Source organism: Terrapene carolina, unplaced genomic scaffold (genome assembly GCF_002925995.2).
Source record: "Terrapene carolina triunguis isolate 2854851 unplaced genomic scaffold, T_m_triunguis-2.0 Scaffold33356, whole genome shotgun sequence".
In the NCBI taxonomy this organism is placed as follows: Eukaryota; Metazoa; Chordata; order Testudines; family Emydidae; genus Terrapene; species Terrapene triunguis.
The window spans coordinates 2,606,612-2,626,998 of NW_020697707.1; the positions used below are offsets into that span (position 1 = coordinate 2,606,612).

A 20,387-nucleotide genomic window follows, 5' to 3' on the forward strand; every position below is an offset into this window, starting at 1 on the left:
GCAAAAGCATATTGACGGTCAGGAAACTGAATCAAGTGGGAAAAGACTGCACCAATCATGCAGGTGTCAGTAGCCCATCCATACCATTATGTGAACGAGGCAATGCACAAATGATGTTTGGCCAGAAGTGGGACTTCTGTGGAAGGGGAAGCAATGTATCAGCCTTTTTACGGCATGATGTCATTCAATACCAGAAGTGAAGTGTGTATGCCAGTGGTTTTCATCCTATTTTCATTTGTGGACTCCTAAAAAGTTTTGAATGGAGGTGCAGACCACTCTGGAAATCTTAGATAGAATCTGCGGACCTCTAGGGGTCTGGGGAGCACAGGTTGAAAACCAGGGGTGTATGTTGTGAGCCCCACCGGAGGGGTAAGGTGTGAGCTGATAGCCGGAGGGCATTTTCAAAAGACTCGTTCATTTGATGATACACACAAAACTTCACAATCTTTCCTTGATAATTAGCTAGGCTGTGGCCTGCATTCTTCATTCAGCATTTCCCAAAAGGGTACTTAAGGGGACTTGAATATTACCAATGTGACCTAGAGAAAGAGGCATAAAAGCCATCTAGAAATTGTAATCACAGAAGATTCTCATTAAACAACATTTCTAAAGTCAGAGGATGTCTGATCCAAAGCCGTGCAGAGATACACACAGTACAATATATCCAGAATACTCCTTTTAAGAGGCATGCTGTAGAGCCCCGCAGCGGGACTGGGACCCCGTGGGTCCCGCAGGACCTGCTGCCATAATAGTGGGAGTGGGATTAAAGACTAGTTCCACGCAGGGCTCTAGCATGCTTCTCTACCAGCGCGGGAACTCATACTGGTAAGAGCTCAGTATCAGCATGCAGCTTTTACTGTGCACAAAGGAGAGAGAGAAAGGAAGGGCAAAGTTGCTGCTCAATTTCATTTTGCCAAAGGTTTTTCTGCTTCCTAGGGGGAGAAGATACAGGACAATTACAAGGAATGAAGAATGGCAAGAAGGAATGTGCAAAGTGATAAAGAGCCAAGGGGGAAGTAATTACAGGAGTATGCCTGTTTTTCAATGCTCTCCATTGTGGTGAATTGTTTTCCGCTTTTCTGACAGCTTAAATTCTGTGTTGCAGTATGTGATGAACTGCTTACATAAGAACGGCCATACTGGATCAGACCAATGGTCCATCTAGCCCAGAATCCTGTCTTGTCACAGTGGCCAATGCCAGGTGCTTCAGAGGGAATGAACAGAACAGGCAATCATCAGTGATCCATCCCCTATCTTCTACTCCTGGCAATCAGAGTTAGGGACACCCAGAACATGGGGTTGCATCCCTGACCATCTTGGCTAATAGCCAATGATGGACATCTTCCATGAATTTATCTAGTTCTTTTTTTAGCCCAATTATAGTTTTGGCTTTCACATCCCCTGGCAATGAGTTCCACAGGTTAAGTTCCTTCCTGACAGGATTTCCTGAGAGGAGTGAATGGATGAGCTGGAGCCCTGACTTCGAGTAACCAATGCTTCTCTCTCTCTCTTGTACCCACTTGTCTGTGGTCGAGAGATCATTCCTCTGAGAAATGGGATATTTTGTCCACTAATCTTAAACTGGGCTAAAATGAACCAATATTTTATTATCCAGCTTTTTGATACATTGCTGGTACCACTGGCCTTGCTATCCAAGTAGGAGTTCCAAGGTTTCCTTCTGGAATAGCTTTTATCCCTTCTTATGCAGTTCTAGCCAGAGAATGAGTGAAGGGAATGTTTCGGTCTGTTGGCCTTATAGTCCGAGTTCTGTTTGATGAACAAAAGGCCAGCTTTAGTTTAGATGCATTATCTCCAACTATCTCATCCAATTTTCCCAGCAAAAGGAGAGTGCCTGGGAACTTTGAGGTCCCCGGGATTTACTGAAATGGTCTCTGCTACCCAGGGACATAAATAGATTTGGCACCTGGCTACTAAGTTAGACGTCATGGCTTGGGCTGCAAGTCACATAACGTTCATGCAGGCATCTGTAACAGAAGTGAATGCTAGGGATATTATCTTAAAGATGGACACGTAGTCAGGATGGTCCTTTCTGTCTAGAGACTTTAGGTATTCTAGCCAGACCACAATAGCTCTGGGGAAGCAGGTAGGGCCAAAGAGTCTCTTACAGCTGCTAAAGAAGCCTCAAAGTCTCTCCATAGGGTGGCTTCCACCTTTCTGTCCTTTGCGGGAAGGTCACCTTCTGATGGTATAACTATCACAGTTTCAGGGTTAACTGTAACTTTGACCCCTGCCTCCCCCTTCTACCTCAAGGGCACCCACTTAAAGTTTCAGGCTCCCAGCTGTCACTGCTGTCCCTTAACACTATGCAACTTTTAGAAAACATTCTACATCATTCATTAATTTTTGTTAATCTGTTCTACAACCCTGGGTTTGTTTTTTCATTATGTAGTTTAAACAGCCTGTTCCACTAACGATAGAAATAACTTAGAACTATCATAAGTAATCTTTTCTAGGGCTTTTCTGGGTGGCCTTTCAAGTCTCCCTAGAGTTCTGCTAACAGTTCCTGTCCAAACTCTTAATTTTCCTTGGAAAAATACTGGTTTGCTGAACATTAGAACCTAAGTCAGTGAAGGAAGCAGCTCCTTCCTACCCATGCCTAATGTCAGTTAACAGTATTATGACTATAAACGGGTGCCAAGTATCAGAGGGGTCGCCGTGTTAGTCGGTATCCACAAAAACAACGAGGAGTCCGTTGGCACCGTAAAGACTAACGGATTTATTTGGGCATAAGCTTTCATGGGTAAAAAAAACCCCACTTCAGATGCATAGAGTGAAAATTACAGATACAGGCATAAATATACTAGCACATGAAGAGAAGGGAGTTACCTTACAAGTGGAGAACAGGTGTTGACAAGGCCAATTAAGTCAGGGTATATGTGGTCCACTCCCAATAACAACAGGGTGGACTCCTCCTGACGGTCGAATGACAGACTGGACTTCTACATAGAGTGCTTCCACAGACATGCACAGGCTGAAATTTTGAACAAACAGCATCACTTGCTCCATAACCTCAGCCGTACAGAACACAATGCCATCCACAGCCTCAGAAACAACTCTGACATTATAATCAAAGGGGCTGACAAAGGAGTTGCTATAGTCATCATGAACACGTCGGATTAAGAACAGGAAGCTCCCAGGGAACTCTCCAACACCACATTCTTCAGGCCACTATCCTCTGATTCCACTGAGGAGTACCAAAAGAAACGACACCATCTGCTCAAGAAACTCCCTGCTATAGCACAGGAACAAATCTACACAGACACACCCCTAGAGCCCCGACCAGGGGTATTCTATCTGCTACCCAAGATTCATAAACCTGGAAATCCTGGATGCCCCATCATCTCAGGCACTGGCACTCTTACAGCAGAATTATCTGACTAAATGGACTCTCTCCTCAGACCCTATGCTACCAGCACTCCTAGATATCTTCGAGACACCACCAACTTCCTGAGGAAACTACAATGCATTGGTGATCTTCCTGAAAACACCATTCTGGCCACCATGGATGTAGAAGCTCTTTACACCAATATTCCACACGAGATTGGACTACAAGCTGTCGGGAACAGTATCCCTGATGAGGCCACAGCACACCTGGTAGCTGGGCTTTGTTATTTTGTCCTCACCCACAACCATTTCAGATTTGGGGACACCTTATACCTTTAAGTCAGCGGCACTGCTATGGGTACCTGCATGGCCCCACAGTATGCCAACATTTTATGGCTGACTTAGAACAACGCTTCCTCAGCTCTCGTCCCCTAGTGCCCCTCCTCTACTTGCGCTACATTGATGACATCTTCATCATATGGACCCACGGGAAGGAGGCCCTTGAAGAATTCCACCTGGATGTCAACAATTTCCACCCTACCATCAACCTCAGCCTGGACCAGTCCACACAAGAGATCCACTTCCTGGACTCTACAGTGCAAATAAGTGATGGTCACAAACACCACCCTATACTGGAAACCTACTGACCGCTATACTTACCTACATGCCTCCAGCTTCCATCCAGGACAATCACATGATCCATTGTCTACAGCCAATGGCTAAGATACAACCACATTTGCTCCAATCCCTCAGACAGAGACAAACACCTACAAGATCTCTATCAAGCATTCTTAAAACTACAATAACCCACCTGGGGAAGTGAGGAAACAAATTGACAGAGCAAGACAGGTACCCAGAAGTCACCTACTACAGGACAGGCCCAACAAGGAAAACAACAGAACACCACTGGGCATCACGTACAGCCCCCAGCTAAAACCTCTCCAGTGCATCATCAACAATCTACAACCTATCCTGGAAAACGATCCCTCACTCTCACAGGCCTTGGGAAGCAGGCCAATCCTCGCTTACAGACAGTCCCCCAACCTGAAGCAAATACTCACCAGTAACTACACACCACACCACAGAAACACTAACTCAGGAACTGATCCCTGTAACAAACCCCGTTGTCTTCTCTGTTCCCCATATCTACTCTAGCGACACCATCATAGGACCCAACCACACCAGCCACACCATCAGAGGTTCATTCACCTGCACGTCTACTAATGTGATATATGCCATCCTGTGCTAGCAATGTCCCTCTGCCATGTACATTGGTCAAAGCAGACAGTCTCTACATAAAAAGATAAATGGACACAAATCAGACATCAGGAATAGTAACATACAAAAGCCAGTAGGAGAACACTTCAATCTCCCTGGACACTCAATAACAGATTTAAAAGTAGCCATCCTTCAACAAAAAAAAAACTTCAAAAACAGACTTCAAAAGAGAAACTGCAGAGCTACAATTCATTTGCAAACTTAACACCATCAACTTGGGCTTGAATGGGGACTGGGAGTGGCTGGCTCACTACAAAAGCAATTTTCCCTCTCTTGGTACTGACACCTCCTCATCAACGGACCACATCCACCCTGACTGAATTGGCTTTGTCAGCACTAGTTCTCCACTTGTAAGGTAACTCCCTTCTCTTCATGTGCCAGTATATTTATGCCTGTATCTGTAATTTTCACTCCAGGCATCTGAAGAAGTGGGTTTTTTACCCACAAAAGCTTATGCCCAAATAAATCTGTTAGTCTTGAAGGTGCCACCGGACTCCTCGTTGTTTTTGTGGATACAGACTAACATGGTGACCCTCTGATGCTTGTTTTTATGACTATAAACTGTTAGTATTGCAGTTAGCTCTGCTATGGGACCTCGTCAGTACCTGTATTTATTCTTGAACAGAACCACTTCATCCTATGAGAATTAATTTCTGCAGCCTTTGCAACTGGAGTTGGAAATGCTGGTCGCATAAAATAGCTTATGAAATTTAATAAAGGATCAGATACTGATGTTTTTGTAACAGAACCACACTACACAGGCAATCTCTCGGAAGCACAGTAAACAGGTAGTAGGTCTGCAGAGACGGTGGAAACTGCTTGGCAAAACAAACCATGCACTACTGAACATACTTCCTATAAGAGGGAAAAAAACAGGAGATGAGATACTGTAAAGTCTAAGATCAGAAGCCAGTAATCCATAGGCACTCTGCTTTTGACTGAAAATCACATGCAACGAAAGAGAACAGCAACAACATTCAAATATTGAACACCAGCTTCTGCCACCCTTATTCCTGTCAAGTAGTACCTCTCTCAACAAATAGTTCTCTTGGTTCCGGTGGAAATATTCACATAATAAGGTGCTACTCAGCATGACTGGGAGTGGCAGTCCAGACCCAAGTATTTAAGGCAGTGACCATCTGTTATGCGTTAGTACAGGATGTAGCACAAGGAGGACCTGTCTTACAATTGGGTCCTTAGACACTACACAGTACAAAACTTATTTCTGACACGCAGGACTACATTTCTTGACTATTTTAAATCCCAACCCCCTTAGAATATGCACATCCTGTATCTGGTAGTAAAACTTTTAAAACAGATATTTATAAATTCTGGGCTCACTTCTACCCACTGCCAATTGCAGTGTGTTTCATCTCCTGAAGTATGGCTGCATAGTTGGCCCACAGGGGGAGAAGATGACATTTATGTTTCAGTCAACTTTGAAGCAACTTGTCATGTATTTGTGACACAAGTGATAGTAGGAAACCCTGGTTGGCTGCATAGTTCTCACTTAGAAACAGATGACCAAATCCTGCCTTAACATACAGACTGTGTAATAATATTGGTAGCAATGGGTCACATGGGCCAAGAGCGAGGGCAGAACTAGGCTCGTAGGGGTATGTCTACGCAGTGTTTTGGAGCCCACAGTAGTGAGCCTTCCAGCCTCGGTCAACAGACTCAGGGTAGTGCTGTACAGCCAGCACTTTTAAGGTGCAGCCCAGCTAGAGCTCATGCTCTGAAGCCCAAACCCCTCCCTAGGCTTCAGAGCCCGAGCTCTAGCCCAAGCCACAACTTCAAACAGAGGACTAGCAGGAGCTTTGCTAGTCCAAGTCTGTCGACTCTGGCTGGAAGGCTCGTTCCCATGAGTTCCAAAACACAGTGTGGACAAACCCTAGGAGACTTCAGTTGTGCAATGTTAGCTTCAAAGGAAATTCACCTGCCTCTCCTGTAGTCATAATGTGTTGTGAGAGATCAAAGAAAACAAGATATTTTGTAGTTCTTTCCCATATTGTTAACACTTATTCCTAGTCTCAAGCTATTTCCAGGCATGCATATGCACTATACAAGAGAGACATGTAGATATTTCTGGTGTAGGTTTTAAAACTGGCCAGGCTTACTGCAGGAGGCAGGACCTGGATGAGCACCATGGATTCCTCCTTCGCTATAATGTTATTACATTAACATGGTGGGAACAATTCTTTAGATTCTTCCTCCCGAGGCTGATGGACATGAGCAGCAGTAGCAGCATTTTAAAAAGCAGTATCATTACTGCAATTCAGAGAAAATTCTTGCTTTGCCTCTTTATAGCTACGAAAAATTGACTTTGAAATGGGTTGTATGAGCATTGCATGTCATTGAATTTATACAGGGGGTAAAAGGATTACTTTAGATAAGGTGCAAGCTAGGGATAAAACTGTCAGAAGGTTAAATGGGGAAGGAGCTGTCTTGCGCTACAGTATTTCCTCTAGCCAACATATCCTAGTTTTATTTTGTCAGCACTGTAATACTTTTACAGTAACTTAAGTAATAAGTCCCTTAATTTATTTCGGCATGCCTATTAGACTAGCAACAAACTTAGTTTATTGAATGACATTACTGTTAAAAACATTAAACATTTTATAGTTATTAGCATGCTATTGTTCTGTGCAATTTCCATTTACAATATCTGAAAAGGCACTCATATTCAACTAAATGTCTACTGTGCCAATATGAGTACAAAAGATTTATTAAAATCTAAGATGATGAAGGTTGTAAAACCATTTTTCATTTCCGGGTTCCAGGAGATATCCAGCAGTACACACTGAAATCAAGCTCATCAGGCCAATTAAAATATTGATTCAAACTTTTTAAAGAATTTGAAAATCAGTGAGTGGCACAACAGGAAATTGGAAAGGCAGTAGCAACTTTACTGCTCCTCTAGGCATATTTAAAAATGCCTCACAAAATATTTAACGAGAGGTCTATATAAAGAATGTTTAGAACATAAAAAGATTTTTAACAGCTAGAGTTGCAATATGTTTAAGTAGCGATTCAGACCCATTGACCCCTTTCCCGTCTCCAGTGTTCCAGCCTTAATTCCAAGGAAAGTGGAATCTGAGCAAAGGACATAGCCATTGAATTGCTAATTACAAAACCCTGGGTTAAAAGGAAAAGATACAGGGTATGTCCACATTGTAATTAAAAACCTGCAGCAGGCCCATGCCAGCTGACTTGGGCTAAGTGGCTGTTTAATTGCAATGCAGACGTTCGGGCTCGGGTTGGAGCTAAGGCTCCAGGACCCTGCAAGGTGGGAGGGTCCCAGAGCTCGGGCTGCAGCCCAAGCCCGAATGTCTACATCACAATTAAACAGCCCCACAGCCTAAGCCCCATGAGCACAAGTCTGCTGGTATAGGTGTCTAACTGTAGTGCAGACAGACCCAACCTGACAGTATCTGCAGCACCCAGATTCAAACAAACCCTGAAAGGCTAAAGATGCTGCAAGTTCTACCTAATATATTCAGATGAAACATTGGTCTGCTGCATTTGACCTTAACCAATGACAACAAACAATGGCCATATATCTAAGTGAGCTATAGAGCTGTCCAAAGGGAAAACAGCTCAACCAAGTGATGTCACAGTTCAGAACTAAGCATTGGCAGAGCTGTTTGACAGACGCGTAAGCCAGCACAATGCCTGGCTCAAACCAATGCTATTAGTCCAACTTTCATCCGCAAAACAGACATTAGAAGAAACACTTAGAGACGCTTGACGTGGAAGTGCTAAACATCAAGACATCTCTTACTTATGTGCTGAGGTTAGGATTCTGGTTTCTGTGACAACAGTAAAGGAGATCTCAGTTTCCTATAGCAGAAACTTTAAGTGTGTTTCCCACACTGTTTGTACATGTGTGATATCAGCTGCTACAGAAGCAAACTGAACTTTGCATCTGGGTCTTGGCAAGTAAATGAAGTTGATTTTCAAATATTTTATTTTAAAATGTATTTGCATTTTAAATGTATAAATATATTCCAGAATTGGAGATTTATCCTTTCCAAATTTTCAACAGTACAAAAATGATTATGTTAAATACTTTGCTAACTTCTGAGTGTAAAGTGTTCCTAATTTATACAAAATCACTAGGCCTAAAACATCAAACCCTTTGACAGATTTTAAAATTTCTAAAAATAAATAGTTACAGAAAACATGCAACATTTTCTTTAATGAATTCTTTAAACTCTGAATGGATTACTCAGTGGGCCATTGCTATAGTTACACTGATAAAGGAAGGAAAAATTTGTTCAGTCTCCAAAAATCCAACCTAAAACTGAGAAATATTTATGCTGCTGCAGAGGCATATTATTCAACCAATTCAATACGAGCTTCCATTTAAGAAGCTACCTCAAAAACATTGTTACAAAATTTTAGTTTTCATCTTTGTTATAAAAGCATTCTAAAAACATGCTGTACAAGCCATTCTCCCTTCGGAAAATCATTAGCAGACGGATACCCATCTGCATGAATACTGTACATGGCCAAATGTAAAGTTTTCAAAATAGTCTTAAAACCTCAAATTTTAAACCTGAAACTGAAGTAAAAAAATTACAGGAGCTTTGTCTTACTTCTCTCCTTCACGGTACTACAGTGACCCAAACGCTGTTTTACCCCACTGTGCTAGGCACTGTATAGATTGACACAGATGAAGAGAGGGAGTCTCTACTCCAGGGAGCTCACAATCTAAGTGACAGGTGAACAAATGGGGATATAACACCATACATACGAACATGGAGATGATTAACAAACCTGTGCCAGATCCATGATTTTTTTTTTCTTTTTGAAAACATGGGAATAAAAATAGGGTGAGGAATCAGGGAGTTAGTAAGAGTAGTGAACGATAAAAAGGGCAGGAAGAGCGACAAAGGGCTAAGTTAAGGGGGGGAAAGGCATATGAGCTCCAGTTTCTTAAATGGGTTTACATCATGTAGATGCTTTTCTGTATCTGTGATAATCATTTATTACTTTTAATTGTATCAGATTTTAGTACCTGCTAACTTCAGAACTCAAGTAGCACAGCAAGTGAATGGCCCAAAGCAAAGGTCCTGCATACGTTGCAAACCCTGTAAGAAAAATTGCTGGTATTTCCACATAGTTGTCCAATCCCACAAAACCAGCTGAAATATCCACTGAAGCGATACTATTTGAGTTTCCCTGAAAATAAAACAAAGAGATCATTTAGATGTCTGAAAGGCAGAATGAAACAGTACATATCAAAGAGTTTAATTAACATTTAGATTTAAAGGCTTAATAGGTCTTTGAGCCCTAAATCAGTATTCTGGATTTAACTGAAGAAATTTACGAGAAAGAGGTTCTACTTTAGCACATAAATGAGGAACACAAACAAATAAAAAGTGACTATGTGCTTGTCCTATTTTGTTTTCTTCAAATACATCTACCTCTCGTTTAATGAATCAACACAAAAAACTTTACCCAAGCAACACAGTGAACTGTATTTGGTGATTTTAGTCTTAGTCCTGAGGAGAATGTCATCCATATCAAACTGCCATCACGCATAATTCAAAAAGAAAAAAGTTCTACAGTTAGCATTCTCAGGACTAAATTCACAGAGAGATTTTATCTCTTTCCCCAAGAGAAGATGGTGCTTCCAATTTAGAGTTCTAGTGGACGAAGGAACAATATATGCAACTTACCACATCTATCTAACTGGACTGTCACAAATACCTTTGTTAAATTATTCATTAAGTCTTACATGTTTCCTCATTGTTGAATAAGTCACAGTCAGCCATTTGATCACTACTGTACAACATTGTAGTAATTCTTTAAGGGAGTGTAAGAGACTAGGTGAGGGTGCTATAACTTCATACCACTTTTGTTGACAGGGTGCAACTTACTGTAAGTTGTCTATGTTTATGAATAGAGACACGCATAAGAAATAGTAGTCAACGGTCTGAATTAGGGTCCATTACAGTGTAATTTCGCATAGCACCACAAAGATGTTCTAAGAAGGACATGCATACTCTAATCTTCCAGCCTTGGGAGAGGTGTAACATTAATGGTCGGCAATAAGATGAGGGGGGAAGGGAAGAACAGTAAAGGATGGACTACAGATAAGTAGTAATGAAGGAAACATTCTGCCTGTACTCTGATGCCAAGGAGATAAGACCGGGGGGGGGGGGGGGGGGGGAGAAGGAGGAGGAACAGTAGAAGATAAAATACTTCATACCATATATATTATATTATTTCATGGTACTGAATTGGATTTCCAAAGCTTACAATTTCTAATTCTCTACAGAATACATAAATAACTTGACAATTCACAGCATGTCAGCTTTTATTCAAAAATATTACTGAAATCTTTCAAACACTATTAGTTTACTAGATTATTATGGCATGGCGATATGGTAGAAATGGCAAGAGACAATTCATTGTTGCAGGAAAACATTCAGTGGTAATCCATCATGCTCTGGAACCCTTGAAGCATGAAGCTTTTCTCACAAGCAAGAATTAAAACAAATCTTTGGCAAATGCAAAACTACATTAATATAGCATATATGCTGTGGAGAATAACTCCTTTATGTTCAAAAGTCTGACGGAAGGGAGGCAACCATATGCCTCTGAAAGCAGCACTCATTTTGCTCAAAACATGAAATTTCATATGGTCAGAAGCACCTCTCACTATTTGGAAGCTATCAGTTGCATTGCCTTGATGACATTTTGTGACACTGGCAGTATGTCAGACTAACGAGTTTCCAATCTGCTTTAACACTAGTTTAACGACACAGAATGTTAGTGTTCTTCTGTTCGCTTTTCCTCAAGACCTGGCCTTAAACGCATGCCCCTCTTTAGTAACTAGAGCATCATGCAGAATAAATAGCTGTACAAGCAGGTTGTGCAAGAAAAATCTCAAGAGTTATTTTAACTAATTATTTGAATCCAATCATTAATTTAATATGAAATAGAAGAAGAAAGGCAAGAACAATATTCAAGGGTTTAGCCTACAATTTCCTTCCTCCCTCTTGTAGGCACAGTGTTTCAAAGACAGTTAAAGTAGCCAAGTCTGACCAATGCAATCAAATGGAAGCCTCATCTGCCAATGGTCATCCATTCCTGACAATTTTACATTGTAAGTGCTTTTGAATAAAGTTTTACTAATATGAACCTCTCCAGATATTTTCAATTGCTATTTTCTTAATTATGAAGCCGACCGTGGAATACTAACTGAAACCTCAACTTATGAACTGGTTTTGGAGACTTTTTAAAGACATTATTTACTTTAAGCTGTCACTGCTTGTAAACATCAGGTTTCAGCATGAAGACAATGGTCTACACTTTTTAGGGCTCTCTATAATTAATGAAGACTAAAGTAACCTTTACTTTTATTGTCACTGTATGCTCTGAATTAAACAGCAATGATAAAGCCACAGGGCACTTCCAGGGAATTAATGATCCGATGGAAGGAGTGGATGGCTTGAGGCTCAGGAAAATAATGATAATCAGTCAAGGTTGTTGAAAAATTCATTGAGGTTCATAAGCTATTGACTTACAGTAACAACCTGACACATAAAAAAGATGCTGATTTAACCGCATTAAATTTGTTACAGTTGATTAATAAGCTTGATTTTTTTATTTATTTTTTCTTCATCTTCTAACACAATGTAGCAATTAAAGCGAAAAAGCAACACGAGTCAAATTAAGCCGGCTTTCGCATCTTCATCTCAATAACACCCCTTAATTATACTGATCCACCCACTGGCAAATTAACATCTTTCCTCTAAAGACAACGATTTCCCCAATTTTACAATAAAAATACCATGTATAAAAGTTAAGAAAGAGTGTCCATGAGAATTTCCCTGACAAAAAGCATGGCCAGCAACCCTCACACCTCATATAGAATATATTCCCATATAGCAGGAGAAAAAGCCACAGCAATTCCTTATGAATGACCGCCCCGCCCCCCCACTCCCCCCCGTCGTCTCTCTCATTCAGAAGGAAGCCAATCCAATCCACATCTCCCTTCCACAGGGATGGAAATGCTGGTTGAGGTAGCCAGGGACCAGCACAAAAAGGAAAAAGAGAGGGAAAAATGTCACCCTCCCAAATCAATGTCTATATACACCTCTACCCCGATATAACGCTGTCCTCGGGAGCCAAAAAATCTTACCGCTTTATATCAAACTTGCTTTGATCCGCCGGAGTGCGCAGTCCCGCCCCCCCGGAGCACTGCTTTACTGCGTTATATTCAAATTCGTGTTATTTTGGGTCGCGTTATATCGAGGTAGAGGTGTATAATGTATCCTTATATTCTATATCCCCAATATTACCCTGAGAGTTAGATTTGCCACCCTTACTCACAATGGAGCAGCTCTACTCATTGAAATCAATGAGACTCCTCAGGGAGTAAGGTATAGATTAAGGATGGCAGAATTTGGCCCTTCTTCAGATTCTCGACTGAAATTACACTTAAAATAGTTTTCATCTCACCTAAACTACATCCAAGTTTCATACAGTTCCAGTTCAGAGGCTTTGTATACCTCATGTCAGGGACAGAACTAGATTTGTCTGTTGCTATTTTAAATATTAATCAAGTCAGTTAACATTCTTATATTAATTATTTGTATTGCAGTAGCACCTAGGACTCCATATTAAAGTGGAATATTTTATACAAACCAGCATGATCCAAGCAGGGTGAATGAACATGATTTTACATGCCAGTGTTTTTGCCAATGTTACAGTCCATAATGAAGATATTTACTGGAGTTACCTGATCTTTTTCCATTTTGAAAAAAATCAGTGGCGGTAAATATTTATATTATGGCAGGAAATCAAAGCACTTCTGAGAATTTGGCGAAACACCATCTCAACTTATTTATTAAACACCTTAATTAACATGGACCATAGACGTTTTTCAAAAGCTTTTAAAATTTTCATGTTAGTCCACTTAATCCTTGAGTTTTCCCATTGCCCACTAAAACTACCACTATTAATACCGCCTGCTCCACAAATGAACTTTACATATTTCCTTTTGTATATACTTTATTTCTGAAGCTCTATTCCTTCAAGAAATTAGTTGATGTTATAATATTAAGAATAAAACATTCTGAAAGTTTTCACACTATTTTCAGAAGCTATCCTTCCCCATATGTGCCAGGATAGATTTTACCATATTATATTTTATTAGTAGTAACCTTTAGAGAGAGACTAAAATAGACCAGAAAAGTTATAAATTGACTGCAATTTTATATTAGCTTAGTTCACGTTCTTGCCAATAGCACTGTACACACACACACACACACATATATATGCGCAAGTTAGCACTATTTATTTGTTTTCTGTATGTATGTGCAAATATTATTCCATACTAGGTTGGTGGAGAATAAAGTTAACTGAAACCTAGGGGCCTCATCCTGCAAGAGTATTTCCACTGACTTGAGCCTTTGCAGGATCAGGCCTTATGGTGCAATTTAACACAACACATGGTAGAATAACTACACACATTATTTTCATTGATGCCATATTATGAGCTTACCTGAAAATAGAAGAAAGCTTGGCCAAACCAATAATGCATAATAGTAATTTGAGCTGCATCAAATTTTAGTGGCTTCCAGATACATCTTGTCATTATCATTTGAATCAGCAGGCAAAACACCAAAACTGGCAGGTTATGGGGTCTAAATAGCAGAGCTGCTAGCAGAACCAATCCACTATACACTTCCCATAAACCGATACTCTTGGTCTTGCAGTCTGCAGATATAACCTGTGATTTGAGTAAATCTTTGGTTCCAGTGAAGATTATGCCAAGAACAAAGACATAAACAAAACGAGCTTCAATAATTCCCCTAAAAAGGAAAACCAGAAAGATAAATTAATTAGTAGTATCTATTTTCACAAGTCAATTTTTTTTTTTTTTTTTTTTTAAAGAGAGGTATGAGACAAAGATGATTCTGAGAAATGCATCAAAATTCAAGTGTGATCACTGGCCAAGTGTGTCATAAAATGTATTTCAAATAGAATAGCTTTAAAATATTTCAAATGTAAACCATGCTACCCCAATGAAATAGCTTTGGCAAAGAACACGTTAGTTTTTTTAATTGCTAAGTCAGCTAAAGTCACTGCAATGATTTGTTACTCCTATCCAGTTCCATCTAAACTTATTAATGTCCAGATGGTTTGTCAGTTTAACACATCATGAATTTTATCTTGAAATTTAAAATCCTAAATCCGAAAAGATGTTGAAAGAAACTTTCAACAACTAATTGTTTGGGTTGCGTCAGCTCTTTCAAGTGACAGGCATTAAGGGTATATCAAAATATTACTCAACCATGTTTTTATTTCAGCCAAACAGAGAACCAGGATCTCTAGTTCCCTTAGACAATCCAGCACAGTGGGCATGTATGGACTTTTCACAATAATCTCCCAATTTTAAACAATATACACCTGACTAGAATCACTGGATGCATAGTACTACATCACCTTAAACTCTGGAAACATGTGCAAACTACAAATTAGTAGCAGGTGAAGAGAGGTTAACATTAAACTTGAGATTTTAAGCACATCGGATTTAGGAAACTGAAAAGTTAGAAGTTCATACAACAGGAACTTGACTAGGTTATACTTTTGACAAAGTAATTAGATCACTTTATTCAGTTAAATGTATAATCAACCTTGAATATATACGAAAGCAGCAATATGGCTTACTGTTTTATGAATATTAACTTGTGTATTTAATTTCTCAACCTTCATATTTCATTAAGAGAATTTGGGTGGTGTTTTTTGTTAACATGTAATTTTTCTCCCTCCCCCCCCCCGCCCAAGTACTATTGTACAAATTCACCTCTGCTTGCATATACATTTCTGCATGTGATACCTTACTGAAAATAAAGTACATGTGCAAAGAGTGGTTAAGATTTTAAAAAATGGTTATTTAAGATCAGGTTCTGAAATTTGTATTTAGGCACAAAGTGGCATGACTTATCACTTTTCATGTTTCAAGGCACAAGGAAACCACTAAAAATTAGGCTAGGAAGCTTCTCTGGTCAGGTTTTTATGTAACTTTCTGATATAGGGTTTCCTGTACCATCCTCTGAAGCATACAATACCATCTGCTGTCGAGGACGGGATACTGGTGGGTACAAATGGTAGAAAAGGAAAAGAATTAAGAAAACCAGGAAAAACTAACCTTTTCAAAATCATCATAAAGTTCATGAATAAATGTTGCTGACCTGTAACCCCTGACCTGATTTTAGGGAGCAATATTAAAATGTATATCATGTGCTAAGGCATATTAACATGCTTTAAGATAGTAAAATAGAAGTTAGAGCTGTAATAGTAGTAGGAAAACAAAAATTAATATTTGAGATAGGCTTTGGAATAAGTTGAGGCCTAGTAAAGTCTATTTGTTAGTTTAAGTATTGTTAGCTTAAGCAGCAGATAATTAGCAGAAGGCCTAACATTTAGCATAAGAATAAGTGCTTAACCTAGAGTTATACAATTTAGCAATTTATAATAAACAAGTTAACAACAAAAGTACAAACCAAATTGAATATTGGGGAGATTTTTTAGTATGTGAAACCATGAGATTAACCTCATTCCCATATTGGAAACAATGGAAAGTGTATTAATGCAGTATTGATGCAAACAGCTATGTTAGCAATTGGAACTCCAGTTATGGTTTTCCAGACAGCCAGACATGGATGGGGGTCAGGATTCAGTCAAATATGGTCACCAGACATGTGAGTGTGTCCAGGGGAAGGAGGCATGAGATATTAAAAAAAAAAGGCATAAATACAACAGGACATTGGAATCAACAAAGTAGGTGGCAGCCCAAATGTTATTTCTGCTCATGATGAACTTCCCCAAAATGATTCCTAGACTATATATTTTGAAAAAACATCCAATCTTGATTTAAAGATGGTCAGTGATGGAGAATCCACCATGAGCCTTGGTAAGTTGTTCCAATGGTTAATTACTCTCACCGTTCAAAAATTATGCTTTCAATTTGTCTAGCTTCAACTTCCAGCCATTGGATCATGTTATACTTTTTTCTGATAGATTGAAGAGCCTATTATTAAATATTTGTTCCCCTTGTTGGTACTTATAGATTGTAATCAAGTCACCCATTAACCTTCTCTTCATTAAGCTAAATTAATTAAGCTCATTAAGTCTAATACTATAAGGCATGTTTTCTAATCTGTTAATTATTCTTGGGGTTCTTCTCTGAACCCTCTCCAATTTATCAACATTCTTCTTTAGGATTGCAGCCATTCTCTTGGTTTTACCATTGGTAGTACTAAAAACATTTTACCAATTTTCTGTTTTAGAATATCAGAACACACCACATTTCACCGCTTCTCAAGCAAAACCAGTATTTTAGGTAATGTATGCTAAGCACTTCCTACAACTGATATTTTAGTACACCCATAAATTGATCTTTATTCTCCATTTCCAGGTACCATCACAGCCACAGTATCATGCTTGAAAGCATTTGAGAGGGGAGCAAAAGTTTCTGAAAAAACCTGAAGTGATCACCGAGCTCCAGAATTTTGAGAACTGCTGTTCTAGAAGAAGAGAGCATGAGACAAGGCAAAGCAGAACTGGGAGGAAGAGAAGGTGTCTAGATGCACACTAAAAATTAATGGGTGCATCTCTGTTCATTGGGCAACTGGACCAAAGTCAACATTCACTGTGGACTACTCAGCCACTCAATAGTACAATGGGGTCCTAGTCCACAACCAGGGCTCCTCTGTGCTATGTAATACAAATACATGAAAAATGCTCAAAAATATTATTTTTAGGAAACCAAATACAAGAGAGTTTCCCCATTGCCACAATTAATTACTTTATATGTTTTGAGTGGAGTGCAAACATGCCCTGCTCTATAGATACCAGAATCAATTCAGAGCTTAAAGTAAACTGATTCAGGAGCTCTCAGGTACTCAAGATGTGGTAGTCCGGACCCAACTTGGGACAAATCTGATTTCAGCCAGGAAAGCATTCACAAGCTTAGCCAGAATCTCCTGGAAAAAGTCAAAGCAAAACTTTTTCCTTTCAAATGCATATGTTTCAACTCTTTGTGAAACCAATTTGCACTAGCATCCCGAACAACTCTTAGCAGGCAACCTTGACCAAAAAACTACATTTTCATATCAGAGAGACTAGAAATGTAAAGGGGTTGGGGGTGGGGGAATTGGGCAGATTATCTGGGGCTCCAGTAGCACCAACATTAATAATTTGTGGTCCTATGTTGTTCTATCAAGCCAATAAAGGCTGAAGAAACCTGACACTAATAATGTGGACTTCCTAAATATAAAGACAAAAAAACCCACAGCTACCACTAAGCCTTCAACGCAATTTTTTTAGAAGGCTGAGACACAAATGAAACCTAACACTACAAGCTAGTGTTCGCTTGCACATTGGTGTACCGTATTTAAGTGTTTTCCACTTAATGTCCTGTTCATATGAAAGTCAGAACTTCCTTGCATTGATTTTTTCTTGTCTGCAAAGCAATTAGCTAGTAGCTATTGAACAGTGTTGCCCGCCAAGAGATTTTTTTCCATGTGATCATGATATATACCCTACTGACAATTTCTATTTTTGGAAATGAGTTCTCCCCACTCCACTTCCCCACCCCCTAAAAATTCAGTTGAAAATGTCTGTCGTCCTTTAAAGGCTTTTTCTCTCCCTTGCTTATGTAGTAAATATACAGTCCTTGCCTCAGAATTTAAAATCTAGTTTAATGACAAGATGCAACAGGCGGGGAAAGGTAAATTAACAATATGTGCATGTATTTGTACAAGAAAGCTGTCTTCACAACATAGCTCACCACCTGGCAGGTATCTGCAGGCATCATGGCAGAGTGTCTTAAAGGATTTGAAGGAGTGTGTTTTGGACTGACCTGAGTTCAAACAGGGCACAAAGTTGGAGAAGAAAACAGGGTGGATTTGATTTAAATCACTAGTCAGGAAGACTCTATTTAATCATGGATTTCTACATAAAAGTGCATTCTTGTTGGTTTTTATAACCTTAATGCATATTCTTCACAACTCAGAGATAGATGTAGGTTTCATTTTTAAAAGGTACACACTATACATTTTTTAAGTGATGTTCCTTTCATCATCTTCAATGCAGCTTCCTCCTGAAAAGAAACACTTCTCATGATGTTGTTTCGTGCAACCAGGCCTTGCATTTCTTCGTTGCACTGTTTGCATTTTGCATGCATGCCTGTCTTACCCACAGGTAGAGGAACTTCATTAAAATATTCCCAAACTGGGTCTCTTTTACAGCCTGCTGCCATTATAGGTTTTCCTTCTAGTGAGAGACTGCTATGGTAGATCTCAAATCAATGAAGGCTACAGTCAGAAAGATCTCAAGACTTCTGGAATATGCTGTTCAAACAGTTTCGCTTTTGTTTCTACTGCCTGTCCCTCTCTTCTCACATTTATCTCCAGACTTCTCCTCCTTGTCCAGATCTATTCCGCCCCCAAAATCTTCTATTCATTGAACTTTTTGAAACTTTGCACTTTTAGAGAGGGGTCAGGGATTGACTCGGTGTACACAAATTTGCAGAGAGACAATAGGGTTGAGGTCTATTATTTCTCTCCTCTATATATTATTTATTTATTTATTCATTTAAAAACATTTTTGCTGTTAAAAAACATGTTATCTCTGGAGAGACAAATCCATAGTTTGAGAACTGAAAAACTAAGCATCTCTGATGGTATCTTCTAGACTGAGCACTGAGTCCCATTGGGTAGATAGAAAGATTAACCTATACAGAAGCCCCTGGAACCCCATAAAATTGGATCCCTAATCCATTAACTATTGGAATTCATTTACAAAACTTTTCTTAAACATTATATAAATATATTGTCTCATACTATAGAATTAGAATTTATAATCCCTCTTCCATGATGAGATATCTTTGAGCTATAATGTATCTTAATTAAAACTATCTTTAGATAGGTTTTTTCCTCAAAAAGCATTTTATCAAAAAAATCCGATTTTTTTTTTTAAATCATCGATTTTTATCCACCCTGGAAGAAAACGGTCTTTTCAAATTGACAGTACCCTTTTTAAGGCAAGGAATTGCATCTTTTTGACACCATTTTCAAATAATTGTTCAGCTTGGAAGCACTTATACAAACATCAACTGGGTTGAATAGTCTCAGTAAGAAAACCAATTGTTACTGTGCAATACATGTTCCATGCAAATGTCCAATTAAAAAAGTCTTTTAAAAAGCGACCAACTGAAAATTAACTGGAAAATACTACGTCTGAAGTAAAAGAATTTCACTCTTAATTAGAAGCGAAAATCTAATGCAAAGTACTGTGTGGAACTAGATCAAGGAGCATATGTAACTCAGCATCACAGAAGCACCACCTTAAGAGCAAACATTCAGGATGACGATATCACATTAACCGAGTCAAATCAAGCAATAGGCAGGGCAATGAGGCAATTTTCGCACAAAACATGAATTTACCCAGGTACTTCCAAACATCTGAAAACACCGTGTCCAGTATTATAAACACCTTTCATAACTATAACTAAAAATAAGGCTAGGATGTCTTTGGAAATTTTATTTAAAATCTTCAAATTAAAAAATATGGCCCAAAAGGTAGATAATGTGTTAAGTCTGTCACAGATTACTAAGGCCAACTGGCTCCCTTTCCACGGTAAAATGTACAGGATGGGGAAAAAGGCATCCTGCAAACTCCATATTGTTTCTGGATAGAGAACCTTATTTCATTCATGAGGCCACATGAAAGGAAAGAAT

The 20,387-nt window shown here is 39.2% G+C and overlaps 1 protein-coding gene across 1 annotated transcript in view; it reads right to left on the bottom strand.

Annotated features, from left to right (window-relative positions):
• Window positions 1–20,387, bottom strand: part of LOC113409439 (GPI ethanolamine phosphate transferase 2-like) — a 121,201-nt gene that overhangs the window by 19,951 nt on the left and 80,863 nt on the right. The window contains exons 11-12 of the mRNA XM_026663352.1: window positions 14,144–14,453; window positions 9,644–9,807 (exon numbers count right to left, since the gene is read on the bottom strand). Of these exons, the coding sequence (XP_026519137.1) occupies window positions 9,644–9,807; window positions 14,144–14,453 (474 nt within the window). The remainder of the gene's footprint in view (window positions 1–9,643; window positions 9,808–14,143; window positions 14,454–20,387) is intronic.